The sequence below is a fragment of the Polistes canadensis genome, unplaced genomic scaffold (assembly GCF_001313835.1).
Source record: "Polistes canadensis isolate GaletaPanama2010 unplaced genomic scaffold, ASM131383v1 scaffold_22, whole genome shotgun sequence".
Lineage (NCBI taxonomy): Eukaryota > Metazoa > Arthropoda > Insecta > Hymenoptera > Vespidae > Polistes > Polistes canadensis.
The window spans coordinates 523,758-543,160 of record NW_014569569.1 but is presented as its reverse complement, the minus strand read 5'-3'; the positions used below and the strand labels follow the sequence as shown (position 1 = coordinate 543,160).

The 19,403-nt window shown below is 32.3% G+C and overlaps 1 protein-coding gene across 11 annotated transcripts in view; it reads right to left on the bottom strand.

The window, feature by feature from the left end:
* LOC106794038 (disks large homolog 4) overlaps positions 1-19,403 on the bottom strand; it is a 259,789-nt gene that overhangs the window by 200,456 nt on the left and 39,930 nt on the right. For 10 of the 11 annotated variants that reach the window (XM_014761422.1, XM_014761432.1, XM_014761421.1 and 7 more), the window contains one exon: positions 732-833. The exons of the other annotated variant lie outside the window; for it this stretch is intronic. In XM_014761422.1, the coding sequence (XP_014616908.1) occupies positions 732-833 (102 nt within the window). The remainder of the gene's footprint in view (positions 1-731; positions 834-19,403) is intronic. 11 annotated transcript variants of the gene reach the window in all.

The following is a 19,403-nucleotide window of genomic DNA, read 5'->3' as shown; positions in this document are numbered from 1 at the left end:
AAAAGATTCATTCGAAGTCCGTTTAATTAAGTTTCGATTTAATGAGACGACTTGAAATACCGGATCGATCTTCGATAAAGTCATTGGAATATTCATGAATCTTTGTTAAGGGGGGTGAGGATTGGGAGGGGGTTGAATCTTCTCTATGATTATTCTTTCTACCAATGAGCAAGTTCACGTATAAATCCATACATTTGTATGGATGAAACTCGTTGGTTGACCGAGAAACTCGATGATTCGAATTGTTTGGATAAAAAGACACCATCAAAAGGTAATGCAGCAAAGGTCGGTACGTTAGGAATCGTACGTAATCGATGGAGTGTAGTAATCCGTGAATTTTGCAAGAATTTATCTCAACGTTGATAAAAGAATTCATAAAAAAAACGAACGCGCGAGAGGAATTTCGTTAAATAAAAGAAGTAACCGAAAAGAAAAGAAAAAAAAAACACATTGAAAAATGCACACAAAATCCTAATCCCAATCTTGCATTTGAACGCATGCGCAGCGGTGTAAAAAATGAATGCGGTGAAGTATAGAAGACACAGCGAAGAAGAAAATTGATTCTTTTCAAGAGGAAATTTCGAAAAAAACCTCAGAGAAAAAGTTCGAAAGAAGAAAGAAGAATAAAGAAGAAGAAGAAGAAGAAAAGCTCTTTAGAAGACAGCAAGTTAGTTAGAAGTGAGTGCTCGTGTGTGAGTCAGTTTTTAGTCACGTACACGACTTTTACGAACCTGATTCTCATCAATGGGACCTGGAACGTCAGGTCTGCTCGACCTGCGGCCGTAAATGTTCAACAGAGTCTGGGTCAACGGGCAGGCTGATGCAGGACCATCCTGAAACGATCAAATTGTTTCAAAAAAAAAAAACAAAAAGGAGAAACACACACGCACACACACACACAGAGATACAACAATAAAATTGAGCATCATCGATCGCGAAAGAATTTTCTCGCGAGTACTATAATTTTGTCGAGTTTTTTTTAAAATCGATTCGTTGAAATATGTTTCCCTTGACGTTGGCAAAAATAAAAAGGGAATAAAAATAGAAATAAATAAAAAAACGAGAAACACGTAGCAAAAAATAAAAACAAAAATTAACTAGAGAGAGAGAAAACGCAAAGGATTTTTTCCGACAGTAGTATAACCGTACGTATGCGCAGCAGCAGTAGTAGGGAGTGACCGACTGTGGTCGGACAGTGGCTGGTAGATGGATAGACGCCAGGTGACAGTAGTTACGGTCAGACTATGCCGATGAAAACGTGGGCGTAACGCAGCCAAAACCGTACGTACGTTCATAGAAAATAAATAATTATTCGGGGTACACGATGAAAATAATTAATCACCATCTCCCGTTCCTTTAACAAAGGTTTAGTAAACACGGGGAAAACCATTGGTTTACGCATTTCCACACAACGTATTGAGTTATAGAATTATTCAAGAGAGGAGGATAGGTCTGTGTGGACGATAGGGAAACGTTTAACGTGCTCCTACATTTGGACCATTGCCAACTATTAACAATCAGAATTCCACTTCGATTCGGAAACCAATTGCTAACAAACAATACGGTGCCAAAGGTATTCTCATCTTCCATCGTCATCCTGATAGTCGTCCTCGTCGTCGTCGTCGTCGTCGTCGTTGTTGTTGTCGTTGTCGTTTGAAAATATTTCGCGAATACGCATTCCGATTTATTTACTTCGAACTTCAGCCATCTAACCACCCTCTCCCCCTTCTGTCTCCACCCAGCACCGGTTCGAAAGCTATTTCTTATTTATCGAGACTTCTTAAATAAAATCCTGCACGAACTTTTCGAATAGATCGTGTAGTATTCAAAGTCGTCTTGTATTCCAACTTGAGTTCCTTCAATCTGATATTCCAAATACACGACGATGACATAACTTTATAGCTTTTCCCCTACCTTCACAGTATTTGTCTATCTACTATTTTCATATATCATATCAACGATGAAAATGGATTTATATCAAATGTATGTTATATAGTATACCTATAAGAAGACATTCCTTTTATCGCGTGAATTAACAAATTGAATTATACAAAAATCTAAATCAATTGGGAGATATTAAAGTAATTATATTTTTTTTTAAATCAAAAAATACAAATATTTATATACGATGTAAAATTTTCCTTTTCCTGCGGTGGATTAATAACTATCACTGCGAATACGAAAGTTGGAAAAAGTTTTTCTAGGAAATTACAAAATAACAGGAGTATTTTCTCTCTCTCTCTCTCTCTCTCTCTCTTTTCTATTTTACTAACGCAAGAGAAGAGAAATGCTTTAGCAACCATGATTTCGTACTAGCCGTCACCATTCCCGACGAGTTTTTAATGCAAATGCAAAGAAGAAAGGAGAGGCACAGATCGACTAGGTTGGTTGGATACGTTGAAACGCACCTGTGCATCGAAAGTTAATCATGAATAATTCCGTTTCGCTCGCTTAACGCGGACTGCGAACAAACGCGTGCAACTCGAGTCACCGAACGAGTAATTGACTTTGGATCCTGTGACTTTATTTACTAGCACGAAAGTTCGCTCTCGCAAGTCGACAACGAAAAACATTCTTTGTCCTTGTACAGAGAAAATATGATTAAAAGAATTCTATTTCATTCTCTTTTGACACGACCAATTTATCTGGGCAATTTAAAGAACAATTTTATATATATATATATATATATCTCTCTTTGAACAAATTTAATATTTAAAATAATTCATTTTTAATCTGCCAATTGAGATTATCGATTATTTGAACGGAACGAGAACGATTTAGGATATAAAATTAATTGAAAAAGAAAAAAAAATAGAATATCGATAATAGAGTTAAGTTTTATTTGGAATTAATAGTAGAGTTAATAAATCCAGTTATACGGATTAACAACACGGTGACACGTGTGTCATAGAAGAAGCAAATTTTCGATTCCCAGAAGTCTCGAGTTAACTTTACTAATTGCTCTTGCGTAAGAGAAAATGTTCCGCCCTAGTGTCACGAATTTTGCATTCTAGATCAAATTAATGCAACCTTGATGACAATTAGATGAGATAACTTGAGAGTTTGCTCGCAAAAGGTGCTGAGACCTCTTTCGTTTCATACAGAAATAGAGAAAGGAATAGAGAAAGGAATAGAGAGAGAGAGTGAGAGAGAGAGAGAGAGAGAGAGAGAGAGAGAGAGAGAAAATTATCTTTATCACCGTATATTATCCGACCTCATGGGTAATGAAAGAATAATATTCGGTGAGTTGATAAGAGGAGTAATGTGACTACTCTGCCATAATGAAAATTGTTGTTTGCACAATATATATATACATACCTAACATTGATGTTATCAAGTTTCGTATGAATTTTATATGTACGTTACCTTTACTATTTTTTTTTTTTTATTTTACACGTAGATTTGTATAAAAAAAAATTTCTCGAGCAGTTCGGTTAGTTACTTCGTTTATTACTTTCACCCAAACGAGACATTACCAGAGCTTACGAAGATAATAATGCTTTTCGGCTACGGTATAATATTACATAACAATAATATGCTAACAAATCTGACATTAGATAAAGTTTCATAAAATATATATGTATATATATTTTTTATTATTCAAGACCATAACTTTAACATATATAATGGATAATATAATTATATATATATATAATTTATTAAATATTATTTATATAAATAATTATATAAATATTTGATGATATATACAGAGTATTATATATTTAAATACTTCTCTCTTTCGAACGTTCAAGAGTATGATCGATCCCATCATTATTGATAATAACGCACTGCAATATACAATAATATATAACGAGATAATAATAAAATACAATAAAATAATAATATAAAACAAAAAGAAAAAGAATGGTCATTATATTCATTAGAAATGAATCAAAATTTATTTTAATCATCGTTTTTGTTAGTTTATCAGAAAGGAATAGAGGTATTTCGATCAGAGTGTGTTTCTTTTACTCTGCTATTCCTTATTTTCTGTTTCTTCGACTTGTCAAACGCAGTTTCGGAACTTGCGGGGAAAGAGAGAGAGAGAGAGAGAGAGAGAAACAGACAAACAGACAGACAGACAGAGAAAACAGGTACTTTCAGAAGATCGTGCATTGCGACTCCAGGGCACGTAGTCCATTCTCTCTAGAGGCGGTGAACGTATATATCCTGTTCGATAACTCGAAAACTCTGCCTGGGGGAACTAAGATTTTCAATGGCAATGGCAGAGATACATCTGACAAGAACACAGTTTGCTATCCTACGTAATATACGTCGGTAACTATTTCGACAATCAATTTAATTATTATAATTAACCTAATTATTCCAAATTATTAGAATTTTTTAAATCAATCTATTAATCTAAATTATTCTTAAGTATGGGGTTATACGAATACTATATAACATAATATGTTAATACAATTATTATATTCGTTTGGATGGAAGAGAATTTTTCTAAGAAAAAAAATATTTTCAAATCAGTTCAAGTTACAGTTGTAATTAATAAAAATAAAGAAAAACAAATGTTTCGAATAAAATGTAATAATATGAATCTCGTGTATCATATTCATATCGAAATATATAACGAGCTTTAATAATTGGTTGCATTAACATACAGTAATGAAAATATCGATTGTAAATGTGGATATACCAATAAATACAAATTTTATGTAACATGTTTTTTTTTTTGGACAATTATAATCAACAATTTTATATTATTAAAAAGGACATAACAAAAAAGATCAAATTTTTCGGCAAAATTTAAAATTACTGCAATTTTTCTTGCCCGAATAAAAAACCGAAGGATGTTTTTTTTTCCTTTTTCTTTTTTTTTTTTTTTATTACAAATCGAAGGCTTTGAAAAGTCAAATCGGGTTCTAAAACATTCTCTCTAGCTGGAGGAGATTTTTCAAGAGGGAAAGTAAAATGAGAAGGTTTACTCTTTACCCACTACTCCCTTACCCTTACGATACTCTTCGGATTCGTATCGAAAGGCGAATTGGAAAGGTTTTACGTTTGAAATGAGCACGTTTATGAGAGGTTCCATGGATACTTCCGTTCGTATATTCTTCTTACTATTTTTCCTCTTACTCTCTCTCTTTCTCCCTTTCTTTTTTTTTTTTTTTATTTCTTGTTCTATTTCTTTTCTCTTGTACGTGTTCGAATAACGCGGCATGTATAAGTGTGTACATAAATCCCTGACTTTAACATGAAATTCGTGTACGAAGAATTCAATTCCTTGCGAGCTTTAACACCAAGGATAATCCTCTTTCGTTTATATAAAGTTATTAGCTTAATCTCCAAGCTGAGAAAGAGAGAGAGAGAGAGAGAGAGAGAGAAAAGTTAAGCGAAGCCAGTTTAGAAATTGAATTAACGCGAATAGTGATAGTTGGAAAGTACTGGAAAAGTATGAAAGAACTTTTTCACGAAGATATCCGATTAAATAAACAGTATTGGAAATAAAGTATATGAAAGAAAATTTTAAATCCGATCAAACTGCAACAAATCCATGGTAAAAATATTATTATTATTAATAATAATATTTTGATATATAAGAAAGCAAGTTTTCGACTAATTACATTTTCTGTGATCTTCGGAATAGAATTTTGAATAGTTTATTGGTCTCCAATGCTCATTATTGGTCACTGATTTTCCTTATTGGCCTCTCGAGCCTCCTTATTGGCCCTCATGAGCCTCCCTATTTGTTACCGATCTTCCTTATTGGTCACCCCGCGAGCCTCGTTTTTTATTTATTTATTTATAATATTTTTTACGGAAACAAAACAGATTTAAGAGAGAAAATGTAGTTTTCTGATTCGTTCGAACGTATATAAGTTGAACAATCATTATTTTCTAATGTTTCGAGAAGTCGATAAGAACCTCGAAGTTAAACGAAAGTAATGTTTCTAATTAAAGCAGCTTAAGGCTTCATAATTTATCCCTTTCCAATAAATTCCCCCTTCCCTTTAACCTCTCCACACAGGGTCTAATCGAATTCGAAAAGTCGATTCGATAAAAGTTCGAAGTCTTAAAAATACCTAATGTATTATTTCTTGAAACTTGTAACAAAAGTTCTAAGTTGTAAACTTACGATACGAGGTTCTTATTATTTACCATTTAAATTTATAATTAAGGTGTTAACAATTTTTATACATTTGAAGCACAATAGGATACAAACTTTACTATTATTTTTATAATGTTTCTTGGACACACACGGATACACGCAAACGAGTATCACTATTTTATCTGGTATTGTTGCAGTTTGTAAATCATCAGAAAGAATATTTTTCTCTCTCTCTCTATTGCTTTTTCCTGTGTTACGAGAGTAAAATAAACTATGAATAAACTATCCCCTTATATGTTCGTACATTTTTTTTGTAACGTGACATAACAATATATTATAATAATACTAAATTATTTATAAAGGATATTTTCAAACGATTTAATATCATAATGGGCTATGCATTGATATGTTATCTGCTAAATAATATTTAACAAATAAATCCTGGTTTTGGTATAATTAGTTTTTGTTTAATTTTAAATGAAAAAAAAAAATAGAGAGAGAGAGAGAGAGAAAACTAGTTACGTTGAAAAGTGGAATGGAATAAAAGAAAGCGATGAAATGGAACAATACAATATGGGAAGTTACATGGATCGAAAAAATTGTGATAACGGGATAGGATTTTTCTTAAGAAGAAAAATAAAAGATCAGTGTTACAGATTGAAAAAAGAATAGAGAGATAAAGAGAAAAATGAAGAAAGACAAAGTGGCAAGATAGTTCAAGCGACGTTTAATTTCTAACATCAAAGCGAATTTCATGGTGGAATAATGTTTAGTAGCGTACTCATCGTTTCAACCTCGTTAGTCATCATTCTCACGATGAAACTTTAACGATGTAGATACACGTTCTGATACCTTTACGATCTGAGAGAGAGAGAGAGAGAGAGAGAGAGAGTGTATAATAGCAATTACCTTCATTTTCTATGTCTTAGCGAAACGAAATTGAACGAACTAGATCCACTCTCATAGGAAACTCGATCTAAATCATATGTAGTAATCTATTGCATATACAACTATACGAACCTCAAAGCTTTAATTGGTGGAAGCTGCTTGATTAATGAAAACATAATACGTAGGGAACGTAGATAGAAGAATTATTTTATGACGATGATAAAGAAGACGACGGTTCTTACAAATTATTCTCTATACTTTAATGAAGAAACATGAGGGAGAATATAAAGAGGCTCGAAGAATCGATTTTATATACACAGTGTCTGAAAAGTAACTTTACTCAACTGAGAAATTAGAAATTGTTGTTATTGTTAATAATAGAATTAGCAGCATTATTGATTCGTACATTGTTTTTTAATAAAACTGTAATCGCAAATTTATATCTTGAAATAAAAATACAAAGTATTGAATAATCACGACTTTTACCAACAAAATTCTATGATATTTAAGAAAAGTGAAAGATAAAAACTCTCCGACGTTAATCACAGCTCGATTAATCATTCGTAATATTATATTCTGTATTTTTTAAATATAATTTCAAATAAATGAATATTTCATTTCTGCTATTGTTTTTTTTTCTCTCATTTCTCATTTAAAGCGACTTATGGGACATCCTGTATATACATAAATACATATATCTTTTAAAAGATAACGACCTCATTATCAGCAAGCAGTCGGTGGTCGCCAAGCTATGCGTTATCTTCTATTAGAGCTCTGACATTTAGCACGCGGTTTTATTAAATCCTCTTATCCGATGTCGTTACAATTATTTTCCTTTCCTCTTTATTTCTTTTTTTCTTTTATCCCTTTTATTCATCTATCGAGGGTATCTTTACAAAAGCTCTTCACCCTACGTCAACGATATCATTAAAATTCTTAATAGCTTTGAAGGTTATCTTCTATTCTCCGATACGACCTATCGAAACATATTCATGACACGTACGCAATTAAAAAGTGTAACTATAGGTACTCCTTAGATTTTAATTTCATCTTATAACAATACTTATTGTTATTATTATAATTAACGTATAATAAGTAGATGCATTTAATATACTTCACAGTGGAATGTACTAATTTACTTCTATTATCTATAATGGGAATACCAAACGATCAGATTATTCCTACCTCGTGCTATGAAATTACTTATCCTTGTAATTCATGATAATATGATACAATACGTATAACAGGTAATTAGAGATACGAATTAAAGACCGTATTTTCCTCTTGGTATTCATGTTTACAATGCATCAACTTCATCCTTCTTCGGTATAGGAAACGTTTAACATTCCTTCCATTCGCTAAACTTCTAATGAAATTTCATTACGAATGAATCGGTTTATCAGTCAAATCTTTTGGATCGAGTTATTACGTAAATCCTTGAGATCTTATCTAAAACTCATCAAATATTTTCATTCATACTTTCTTAAACAGTTTGTAATGGGATTTCTATAATTACATCGAATTTTTTATTCTTTTAAAATAAATATCATTTATCTTTAGTTTACGCGTATTCAAGACGGATTTACGAATACGTATTCGTAATTTACCAAAGCAAATGCATTTTCAGCATTTCTCTACTCTCGAGGTTCTCGCAAATAACATCAACGTTACCGAGGATACAATATTTTATCATGCATTTTCAACATTTCATACGAACCCAACCAGGCAGCTAGAGAGCAAACGAGAACGAAGGACGTTCTCAAAAATATTCACTGCTGTAACTTTGAAAGAACAGAAATATAGAGGAGGGTATGAGGAGTAAAGGGTGTGGAGAAAAGGGTAAACGTAGGAATTGGAAAGGGTGAGGGTCGAGGAGAAAAAAAGAGAGTGAATAATTTAATGGGCGCTTCTGTTTTTGTATTTCTTCCAATGCGATTACCATATATATATATATTCCTTCGGTGGTGCAACCCTCGACAGTTTTATGGGGTCATCGATTGGTACTGACGCTTCGACGCGTAATAAATCGAATATTTATGACTAATATCTTTCGGAAATTGATTATAAAGCATTGTTGGAGAGTTTATTTCGTATATACAAGCACGAAATTTCATTTCTCTTTCTTTGTCTCTTTATACTTAAATAATTATTAAATAATAACCAACAAAAAAAAGAAACAAGAAGAAAACAAGTTAAAACATCCGTGGTACAGTTTCTCGTATGAAAAGAGACATCCTAATTTCATCTTCTTTCTCTATTACAGTTCCAAAACTTCTATCAAACTTTGTTGTAAGCAAATCCCGTGATAATTCAAACTTTTCAACACATGTTATCATGGTTATTCTGTTAACAATTATTCATAATCATCGATTAAACGAGTAAAATATCTTATTACTTTTTTTTTCTTTCTTTTTTCTTTTTTTTGTTAACATATTCTAGTTAAACAGTTTATTCTTTTGAACGTTTAAAGTTCGTAAAGAGCAAGAATAACAAAAAGTGAGCTCGAAAAGCAGCACATCGTGTACGACAGCAACAACTACGTCAACATCAACTAGATTGCACATTGCACTAGCTTTGAGAGCAAGAGCAAGAGCAAGAGAAAGAGAGAGAAAGAGGGGACAGGGGGAGAATGAAAGGGGAAAGAGGACATGGTCCCTATGTTGTACCATGGTGTTCACAATGCACTTAGTTCTACCGCGCTATATCCGGTCACGAGCCACTGCGTGACTTCCTTTCATCGGCTTACAAAGGCTCAAGCTGCATCGAAGTGCCTCTGTCCGAGATATATATATATATATATATAACAGCGTCTGTTATTCTCAAGGGCTTGTCCTAATGTCTCACTTTCTCTCTTTTATATCATCCTCAACTGCACCTTGCATATTACTCGTTTTGGTTACAATATATTTTACCTGTATCTTGAAAAACGTTATTTCGATTTATCGTTACTTATGCATACAAACAAATGATGATAACTACATTCTATTGATTAAAATTATTCTGAGGATAAGATAGTGAACAGAAAAGTAGTGTTAATATTAAAAGTATATGTGTGTGTGTGTGTGTGTATAGTCTTGATTTGGAAATTACAAGGATATCTTTGTTAAGAATGAATACGTTTAAAGTAATATAAAACACACGACGAGTATTAATTATTAATTTATACGATTATAAATACTTACGAGTTTATTCTATTTTATTATATCAAATTAAATTTTATTAAACATTATGAACAATATTAAATGTTAAATAAATAAATGAAATTAATGTCCCTCATAAATTTTACATTACAGATATTACAATTTTTGATTAAACGATTATCTTGTCCAATGTTTATCGAATTATTTTAATATTCCTATAAGAAATCAATGATTTGTTTAAAATAATCATAATTCATCTGGACGTATTTTCAATACATCGAATGAATATCTTTTTTTGATCAGGTTTATAATTAAGTCTTAATTATATCTTTCTCGACAAATTACTTCTATAAAATGACGATAGTTCATTTGTTAATTGAATTATGTTGTCACGCACGTTTAAATGTTTAACAAACTCTCTCCTTAATAATTACCAAAGGTGGGATTATGAGCTGTGTCCATTATTAGAAATAATTAAGAGTAGGACTCATCAGTATGGTCCATTATCTAATGTATGTTAATGTATGTATATATGTATATATGCTTAAGCTTTCAACGTCGTATTACAACGTTGGGATTATGGAAAAGCACGGTCGCGTGTGGTAAGACTTAAACGAACGAATGTACGATGCATACATGAATCGAGTATGAAGTGAACGTGTCGCGTGGTGACACGTGTCTCATGAATTATGCACTATTCTTTTACGAGCTTTGACGAACACAAGCTTGGAAATAATATTTGTGAATTGAGTCGTTCCCTTCCTTGACTTTTCCGAAAGAGAATTTTCCTAACCGTAGGAGTTAGGAATGCGAAAGGTAAGGGAAGGGTGGAGAAGAAGGGGTGGGAGGGGGAATGGAGATAGGAGTATAGAAGGTTAAAAGATTATTTTCTTCTTATTCTTTTTCTTTCTATTCTTCTTCTTCTTCTTCCTCTTCCTCTTTTTCTTCATTTTCTTTTTTCTTTTTATGAGAAAAAGAAAGAGGAAGAGGAAGAGGGGAACAACTTTACGTATGCCAGACTCGTATGCGAGGGCAATCGATTTTCGATCGATTGCTTTCCATAAAACTGTCCTCCTTTTTTCCTTCGACTGGGTTCACCCCCCCAAAGAATGTATGGTAATCGAGGGTTAAGAAGCGTCGTGAAATGCACGGTAAGTCGGTCGAATTGACGTTTTACGTGAAAAGAGAGCTGCTAGCTGGTAATGGTGGTAGTACCGCTTGGAAAAAGCACCGGGTGCAAGTGCTTTAGAAGAAGAATCGACTGACCGGCACATACTCGACTTACGATCAAACGGATAAGTATTGCCTTATCCCGAAAGTTCGATACTCGAAATCGTTTCATCGAAATTTCTTTAACTCCTATAAAGTACCCACGTTTATATGTACAGTTTTCTTTAGTTTTTGTTGCTTTCATTTTTGTTTTATCTTTTATATTTTTCCTTTTTTCCTTTCGAATAAAAATGTGTTCCACAAATTTAATTATAAATTATCAATTGTAAAATATACGTCAATAGGATTAAATTGTGTTTCTTAAAGAACAGTCATGAATGATTAATATATTTTCGTTTCTTATTAACATTTAAATAGGAAAAAATGTTAAGTTCGCGATTTTATACCTTATAAGTATCCCCATAATGTTATATTAATAATAAGTAAGATAATAAATCGTATAAATTAATATCACAAAAAGAGTAAAGATTTTTATCGAGTGTTTTTGCTTCGACAATAGTAATCCTGATAAATCGAATAGAAATTCATTATACTTCGTGACCAATTATTATGAACGATATTGAAAAATGATTGAATCTAACTTAATAATATATTTTATAATCATTATAGAGAGTGATCGTTGCTATCGTTGCGTTATCACCAAGCCAGAAATACTTTAACCATGTAAAAGCGGCGTAGGTTACAAGCCCGGAACATCTGCGTTTACACGCAGTGCACTTCCGGTTGGTGTGCTTGGCAATTATTCACCTACCGAGAGAGACACGCACACGCATATACACCCACACACACGTACGCAAAGAGAGAGAGAGAGAGAGAGAACACGTTATCGCGATATTTAACGAAACACATTGTAGTAATATGGCAGTGCCCAACGGGTATGACGATAAATTTTCGAAAATTTTACAACGTAACGACATAGTCACGCGCAAAAAGGGACTCGTATTTCATTGTCTTTCACCGGGGGGCGGCTTCGTTTCAAAACGGAAATATTTCGAAGCTTAATGTGTGTGTGTGTGTGTGTGTTGTGTGTCAACCAGCGACAGCTTGGATTGAATTAATCCCACCTCCGAGTTATTTTCCTTCTAATATATAATGTTGATCTCGAAGTAATATTTTACTTGGAGAAAATTTGTAAGAAATACATTCTCCCCTTTTTATACAGTTCACAATATATATTCAATTTAGTCAAACTTATGATAACAATTATATTTATGAACTTAAAAATAAATTTAAAAATGCAAATAATTTCATATATATATAATTATATATAATATATAATTTTAATAATATTTTAAATACTATAATTATAAGAAGTTTATAAAATATATGTATGTGAACCGTAGACGCATGACTTAAACGCTCATCAAAGGACATGTCGCTTAATTACCAATTAATGACCGAGGACATCGACTTTGGTGAGTAACATGCAAGATCGAAGTACCTACCAAGCCCTTAAGCCAGTTTCAAACCGGATGGGTGAATGACCCTACCAAAGTAATTAGCCATGACGTTATTATATCATAATCCTTTAAATCACACTGGATATCTGTCACTAACACAATACGTCAAAGAAACAATATATAAAAAACAATATTTAAAAAAAAAACACGTTTGAACAGGTCTCTTTTTTATTGAACAAAAGTTTTTTTCTTTTTTTTCTTTTAATCAAATTAGATATTTATTCTACCTGTCCTAATTTTAATACAAAAACTATTTACACTCGCGAGATACGGTATGTGTGCAAAGATGATAAATATACAATTTTTAATTAAAATATATTATACATTTCAATTTATCGTGATATAAACAAATATGAATGTTCTCTTTTACTATAAGAAAATAAAAAAAATATAAAATAAACGAATAATAAAAATATTATTTGTAATTATCGCGAAAGAGTACAATAAAAAAAATTCGATAATAAAGGGAGAAATAAAAAGAGAAAATTAAGAATGAATTTAATACGAAATCGAACGTAACTTATCGATCCAGTTCAAAGTTGAAACACGTATATACGTACATACAACGATAAGTCGGAAGTAAGCTTTACGGTAGAGCCAGTGCAAAATGTTGTCGGTGAAACCAGATCCAAAAGGGTCTAAGGGAGAAAGGTGAAGGATTTGAAGTTGTATGTGAAAGAGAGTATAAGAGAGAAAGAGAGAAAGAGAGATATATATACAGATGATAAAGATAGTAGTAGTAGTGATGGTGGTGATGGTCGTGTTCGGCAGCTATAGTTAGATCCGTTCAACTTCTATGTACAGTCTCTCATTTCCCATGTCATCCTACTGACGCTTGCGGATACTCTAGACTTGTTTGTCCGTTTAAACGTTACAGAGTGTTTCAAGATTACTTCGAACTAACGGCTTCATTCGACTAACGGCTCCGCTCGATGACATTTTTATCGATATCGAAGACCTTTAAAAAGAATCACCGGGAGCGTAAGAAAAAAAAAAAAAAAATAGAAAAAGTAATACTAAAAATAGAAGAAAACAAAAAAGTAATAAAGCAACACGTAAAGTTAGTAAATTCGTTATCTTGAACTATTTTTTAAATATTATTCTTTCAAATAATTTTCACGACAAACATTTTCAAACTCTAATCAACCGAATACAATGACAACAACAACAAAATTCTCTCGAAAAATTCGTCTTTATTTAAAACGAATGAAACATCACACTTTCGTCTCGCAAATTAAAATACCTTTGTTTGCGTCGAAAGAGAAACAAGAAGGTTTGACCCTCCCCCCATTTACCCAGCAACCATTCCCACTCCTTTTTCATCATTATTTATAGTCAACGAATTGTTACTACTATAATAAAATAAAATATATTTGTCTGTTTTAAACATTCTTGTTCTCTCTTTCTCTCTCTCTCTATTTTTTTGTTTACCTCTATTTAACTCGTTCTCCGATAAAATTGATGATACCCATATTCCTTGTATATTTATTAGAGATCCTTTCTTTTAAACAGTTTTTTTTTTTTTTTTATTTATATCGTGCTTTGCGTTTTATTTTTTGTGTTGATATTTTTTTTTCTATTTTCAGTTGGCTCCTATTCGGCGGATTAGGAAGAAAAAAAAACAGGCGTTCTTTATTCTTCGGATTCCCCGATGTTTATCCATCTGGTACACACGTGGCGAGATCTGTGTACGTGTGTGTTGGTTATTTTTTTACATTACTTCCGTTTCCTAGCAGTTTTTCATCGCGCGAGATAGATATACGGAACGGAGGGAACAAATTTATGACTTCTGAAATCGGCCTGACTGTTCACCCCCAACTGCGCGCACACGTTCGCAAAAGTTCATTTTAATTTATCTCGCTCGATTACACGAAAACGTCGAGATTAACTAACCGATGTGAAGAGATTTCGCTAGAATTCCTAAACCCTTCCCATAAGATTGATCGTAGTTAAATCAGACATTGTTCCGTATCTACGCGTCTCGAGAATTACGTTGAGTGATGGAATGATTTGTTGAGGAAAATTATGTTCTAACGTTTCAGTTAATTCAACGTTTCTAACGATACTACTCGTAACAACTACCTTCCATGTAACGTAAAGTGAAATAATACAGAGAAAGATAGATAGATAGATAGATAGATAGAGATATTATATATATAGAGAGAGAGAGACAGAAATATCCTACGGCAATTCGTTAGCCATTGAATTAGTCGATGGATGATTATAAAATAAGACTTTTCTTGAGATTTCTAATTTACGAGAATGGATTTGCGTTTATTATTAATAACGATAACGACGAATGAAACAAACGTAATAAGGAAATGAACATTTTCTGAAGTAAAGAGGAAGGTATGCGATCGGTTATTAAAAGTGAAATTAAAGTTTTTTATGAATCGTGTCTAATGACGCCTGTGGCGGATACTTTGAGGAATAAAAAAATAATCAAAACATGGATAGTAATTAGTAAGTTTCGATCGTTTCGGATATATATATATATATATATACGTATATAAACTTACCATTTCTTTGATGGTACTTCATTAATATTTCATTTATAAGATTTCTCTCTTTTTCTTTCGTATTAGAAAACTTTACAAAAATTCTCTTGTTATATATTTCGACTATATCTTAAAAACCCAAAGAAAAAGAAAAAAGTAAAAAGATAGGAAGGAGGGGAAAGAAAAAAGATTGAAAAAGCGAATGATTGACAATGTAAAAATCGTGCGCAAATATTTTTCGCGTGAAAATTTTTCTCAACTACTATTCGTCGATCCAACTGAAAGGAAAAACTTCTGCCTACGTTCGTAATCAAATTGAAGTTCCTTGCGCGATAAGTAATCAACCGAAATGATTTTCTGACCTAGTAAATTACAAGTAGAAATAGAATGAGTTCGATTAATGTAAACTTTACACTTTTTCCTATTTTTTCCTATTTTTTTTCCGTTTTTTCTTCCCGTAACCTACGATAGTTTTTCGATTCTTTTTCTTTTCTTATTTCTCTTTCCCCATCTCCGTCGTACTCTCGAGCACGACTTTTATTCGTTCGCAACCCGAGATCGTCTGTTATTAACGGGTTTGCTCGAACTCGACGTTAATTGTTCCCCAACTAATCGTAAAAGCATTCGTTCCTATCTTTCTTCACACCATTCCGCCTTACAGTTAATAGTTATTCCGAAATTTTCGTATAAAATTTGTATACCGAGATTAAAAAGGACTAACCGAAGAACTCGCGATTATAATCTTATAGCAAATGACTGGTATTCCTTTTAATTTCTTTTTTTCCACCCTTTTGTTTTTATTATATCTCTTAAGAAACGACTTTGTCTTTTTTTTTCCTCCCCTCCCGACTCTCCTCAACCCCCTTTCTCTTAGGATTCTTACTCCACCCCCTTTAACTCGTCGAATTGATAAATTTAACAACGTCGGTACGGTACGTGATACGATTACACTACGAGCAATTTCGAATAATTTTATTAGGCAGAACCTTAGAGCTAGTTTCGTAAGCTTACGATAGTACACGGGGATAGTAACTAAAACTAATGGGAAATATCGAACAAACGATTAGAGTTTTAACGTATAATTTAATTAAACTTACGATTACGAATAACGTAACGCGAATGTTACATTGATACTCGAATTGGATACATTTTTACGGGTGTATCTTTCTATTCACTTTTAATTATTTTATGGTTATTGTTGTTTGTTTCTTTTTTCCCTTTTTTCTTTTCTGTTTTCTTTTTTTTTTCATTTTATAATAAACGTTTCCTCTTTCCATTTGAAATTGGATTATATAATGAATGTCTTGTTTTAACAACAAAGCACGTTTTGTAGTCACTATTTTCGTATAAAAATTCGCACACAGTACGGGAATAAACATTTTAACATTAAGTTCCTTCCTTTCTCTCGCTCGTTCTTTTCTTTTTTCTTTTATATATTTCTTTCTTTCTTTCTTTCTTTCTTTGTTTAACATCGTAACGTCAAATGCACACACGCGCACATACACACACAATGCAAAAATATACACAAATACATTTTATTTTTCTCATTCTCGTATTCATGTTTAAAATGTGATGAGAGAGAGAAAGAGAGGGAGATATAACTTTTCACTTCTAGTAGAAGCAATATAGCACAAACACCATGAACGAACGAACGACGAACGAACGATGCCGGAAGAAAGAAAAAGTATTAGTCCTCATGGCACGCCTCGAGAGTGAACTCGTGGAATTTTATTATTATCGTCTTTCTTCCGGGTGTTAACTCGACCTAGCCGCCTACTAGTTCTTTCCTTTTGTGCAATAGATTTCCACACTGATGTCACTCTCGCATATTCGTGGGAACGAACAAATACACACCTTTTTTTCTCCCCTGCTTTCCCTCTCACTCACACCCTCATTCTCTCTCTCTCTCTCTCTCTTTCTTTTCCCTTTTTCCTTTACCGAGGAAGGTCTCGTAAAAATGCAATTTAAAGTGTTTTTCCCCTCCCCACAAGACCGATCTTTTTCTTCGTTGAATTCACAAAAAGATCTCGATAGAATGTTCTTTTCTGTGTTTATATAACGTAAAATAAAGTGTGCGATATTAAAGCTTATATACTTTTCCAACTCGTGTTAGTTACTATCGAATAGTATCAACTGAGGATGTCCCTTAGGAATACATTTCACTTTGTTGTGCATTTGCAATTTACTTGGACGATGAACTATTATAATTTGTACAACCACGGACTTGTTACAAGCGGAATCTGGATCGAGGAAATTGGTTACCAAATTATATAAACAACTTCAAATCTTTACAAGTATTTACTGAATAGTGTTTAACGAGTAAGTATGTACTTTTCTCAAGAACTTATGAGAACCTGTGCATACGTGTATGTATATATATATATATATATATATATATATATATATATGTTACGGTTACAACGTGAAACCAACTAAACCATAAAATAAATATACCGATTAATTAAAAGTATGAAATAAATTTAAATTATATACTATAATTATGTAATAGATAAATTTACGCGAGATAAAATAAATAGAATAATTTTAAATTATGTTTCCTACCTCCTCGTATTACTTTTTTATTTTCTTTTATTTTTCATTCTTACTTATCTACTATCACTTATTTACACGAATAAGAAACACAATAGCTCGGAGATGATTCGAGTAAAGTACCGTGACTTCTCCAACAAATCTCTTTTAACCAAAGAAAAATGTAACAGAAATAAAAGAGATAGAAAATACGTTTTAGTTAAGTATCTATAAAAATATCTACGACGTGTAGGAAACAAGCAAGCAAGCAAGCAACCAACGTCGTCGATAAAGTTTCAGTTATGCTCGCATTAAATTTGTGCAAAATGGAACGAAAGAAAGGGTGAGTTAGAAGGAAAAGCATATTTCATCTTATATAACAGACAACAAGTTTCCAATGTGGAAGGAAAAGCATGAATAAACATAAAGTATAACGCGTCTACTTTTCTATCGAGGTTAAAGGAAAGAAAATGCTCGCGATTCCCGATAAAACAATTTCACTGTAACTACCCTCGTACGCGGTTAGGTTGGTTTTCTATGGAGAAACCGAGGGGAGACAAACCAAAAAAGAAAAAATAAAAAAAGGGGGAAAAAGAGAAGAAGAAAAGAAGAAGAAGAAGGAAGAAACAAAAAAAAGAAGAAAAAAGATAGAGAAAAAGTTTCCTCCTTCTCGGTATTTTATCGAACGAAAGGCCTTTTGTCTTCTACACCGTAGAAAGGTACCAACGTAATCTGCAATTCGATTTATATTGATTGGAATTTGTGCGGAGGATTGGATCCACCAACGGGTTCCGAATCAAATTCGAATAAGTTCGGATAGCAATATGATCTATCCGTTTTATCGAGAACGAATTTTAACGAGAGCATTATTGTTTTAAATGCGAGTGCAAAAATTTCTTTTTCTTTTTTGCTTATTTTGTTTGTTTTTTCTTCTTATATGAAAACATTGAAATCAAATAATATGATAAAAGAGGGTACGCCATGTCTATTGGTTAATGTTTCAAAGTAATAGTCTTAAGGATTATACATAGAATATATAAAAAATTGAAAAAGATGATGAAAAATACAAAGGAAAAGAAATTTATCTATTCTCTCATCGAGTGTATCTTCGAGATCACTCGCTTTGTAAACTCCGAAGGTAGATGGATTTCTGTTGATTTTCTTTTCCCCCAGGCATTGTTCTCCTTTTACTCTATACGATTGCGTAAAGAAAAGGCGCTTGCAAGAAATTGCTATTTGTCTTTTCAAACGTCTCCTAATTTCTCGATAGTATTTATTATCTTTTAAAGAAACAAACGAATACAATTTATCATTTAACGATGAAAAATGAACACGAGATAGAGACCCCCCTATATTTTTTTTCTTCCCTTTTAATTTCATATTTATTCAGTTAGTATATAATAAATAATGGTATTTGAAATAAAATATTATATACACAGTTTCATCATAAATACCGATCCATTCATTATTGTATATCTATACTAATTAAAATAAAAAATGTAATATTACCGAAATAATAAATAAAAATAATTTACAGATATTCGATTGGAATAATAATATTGATTGTAATTAAATTATTAAAATAGAAAAATAT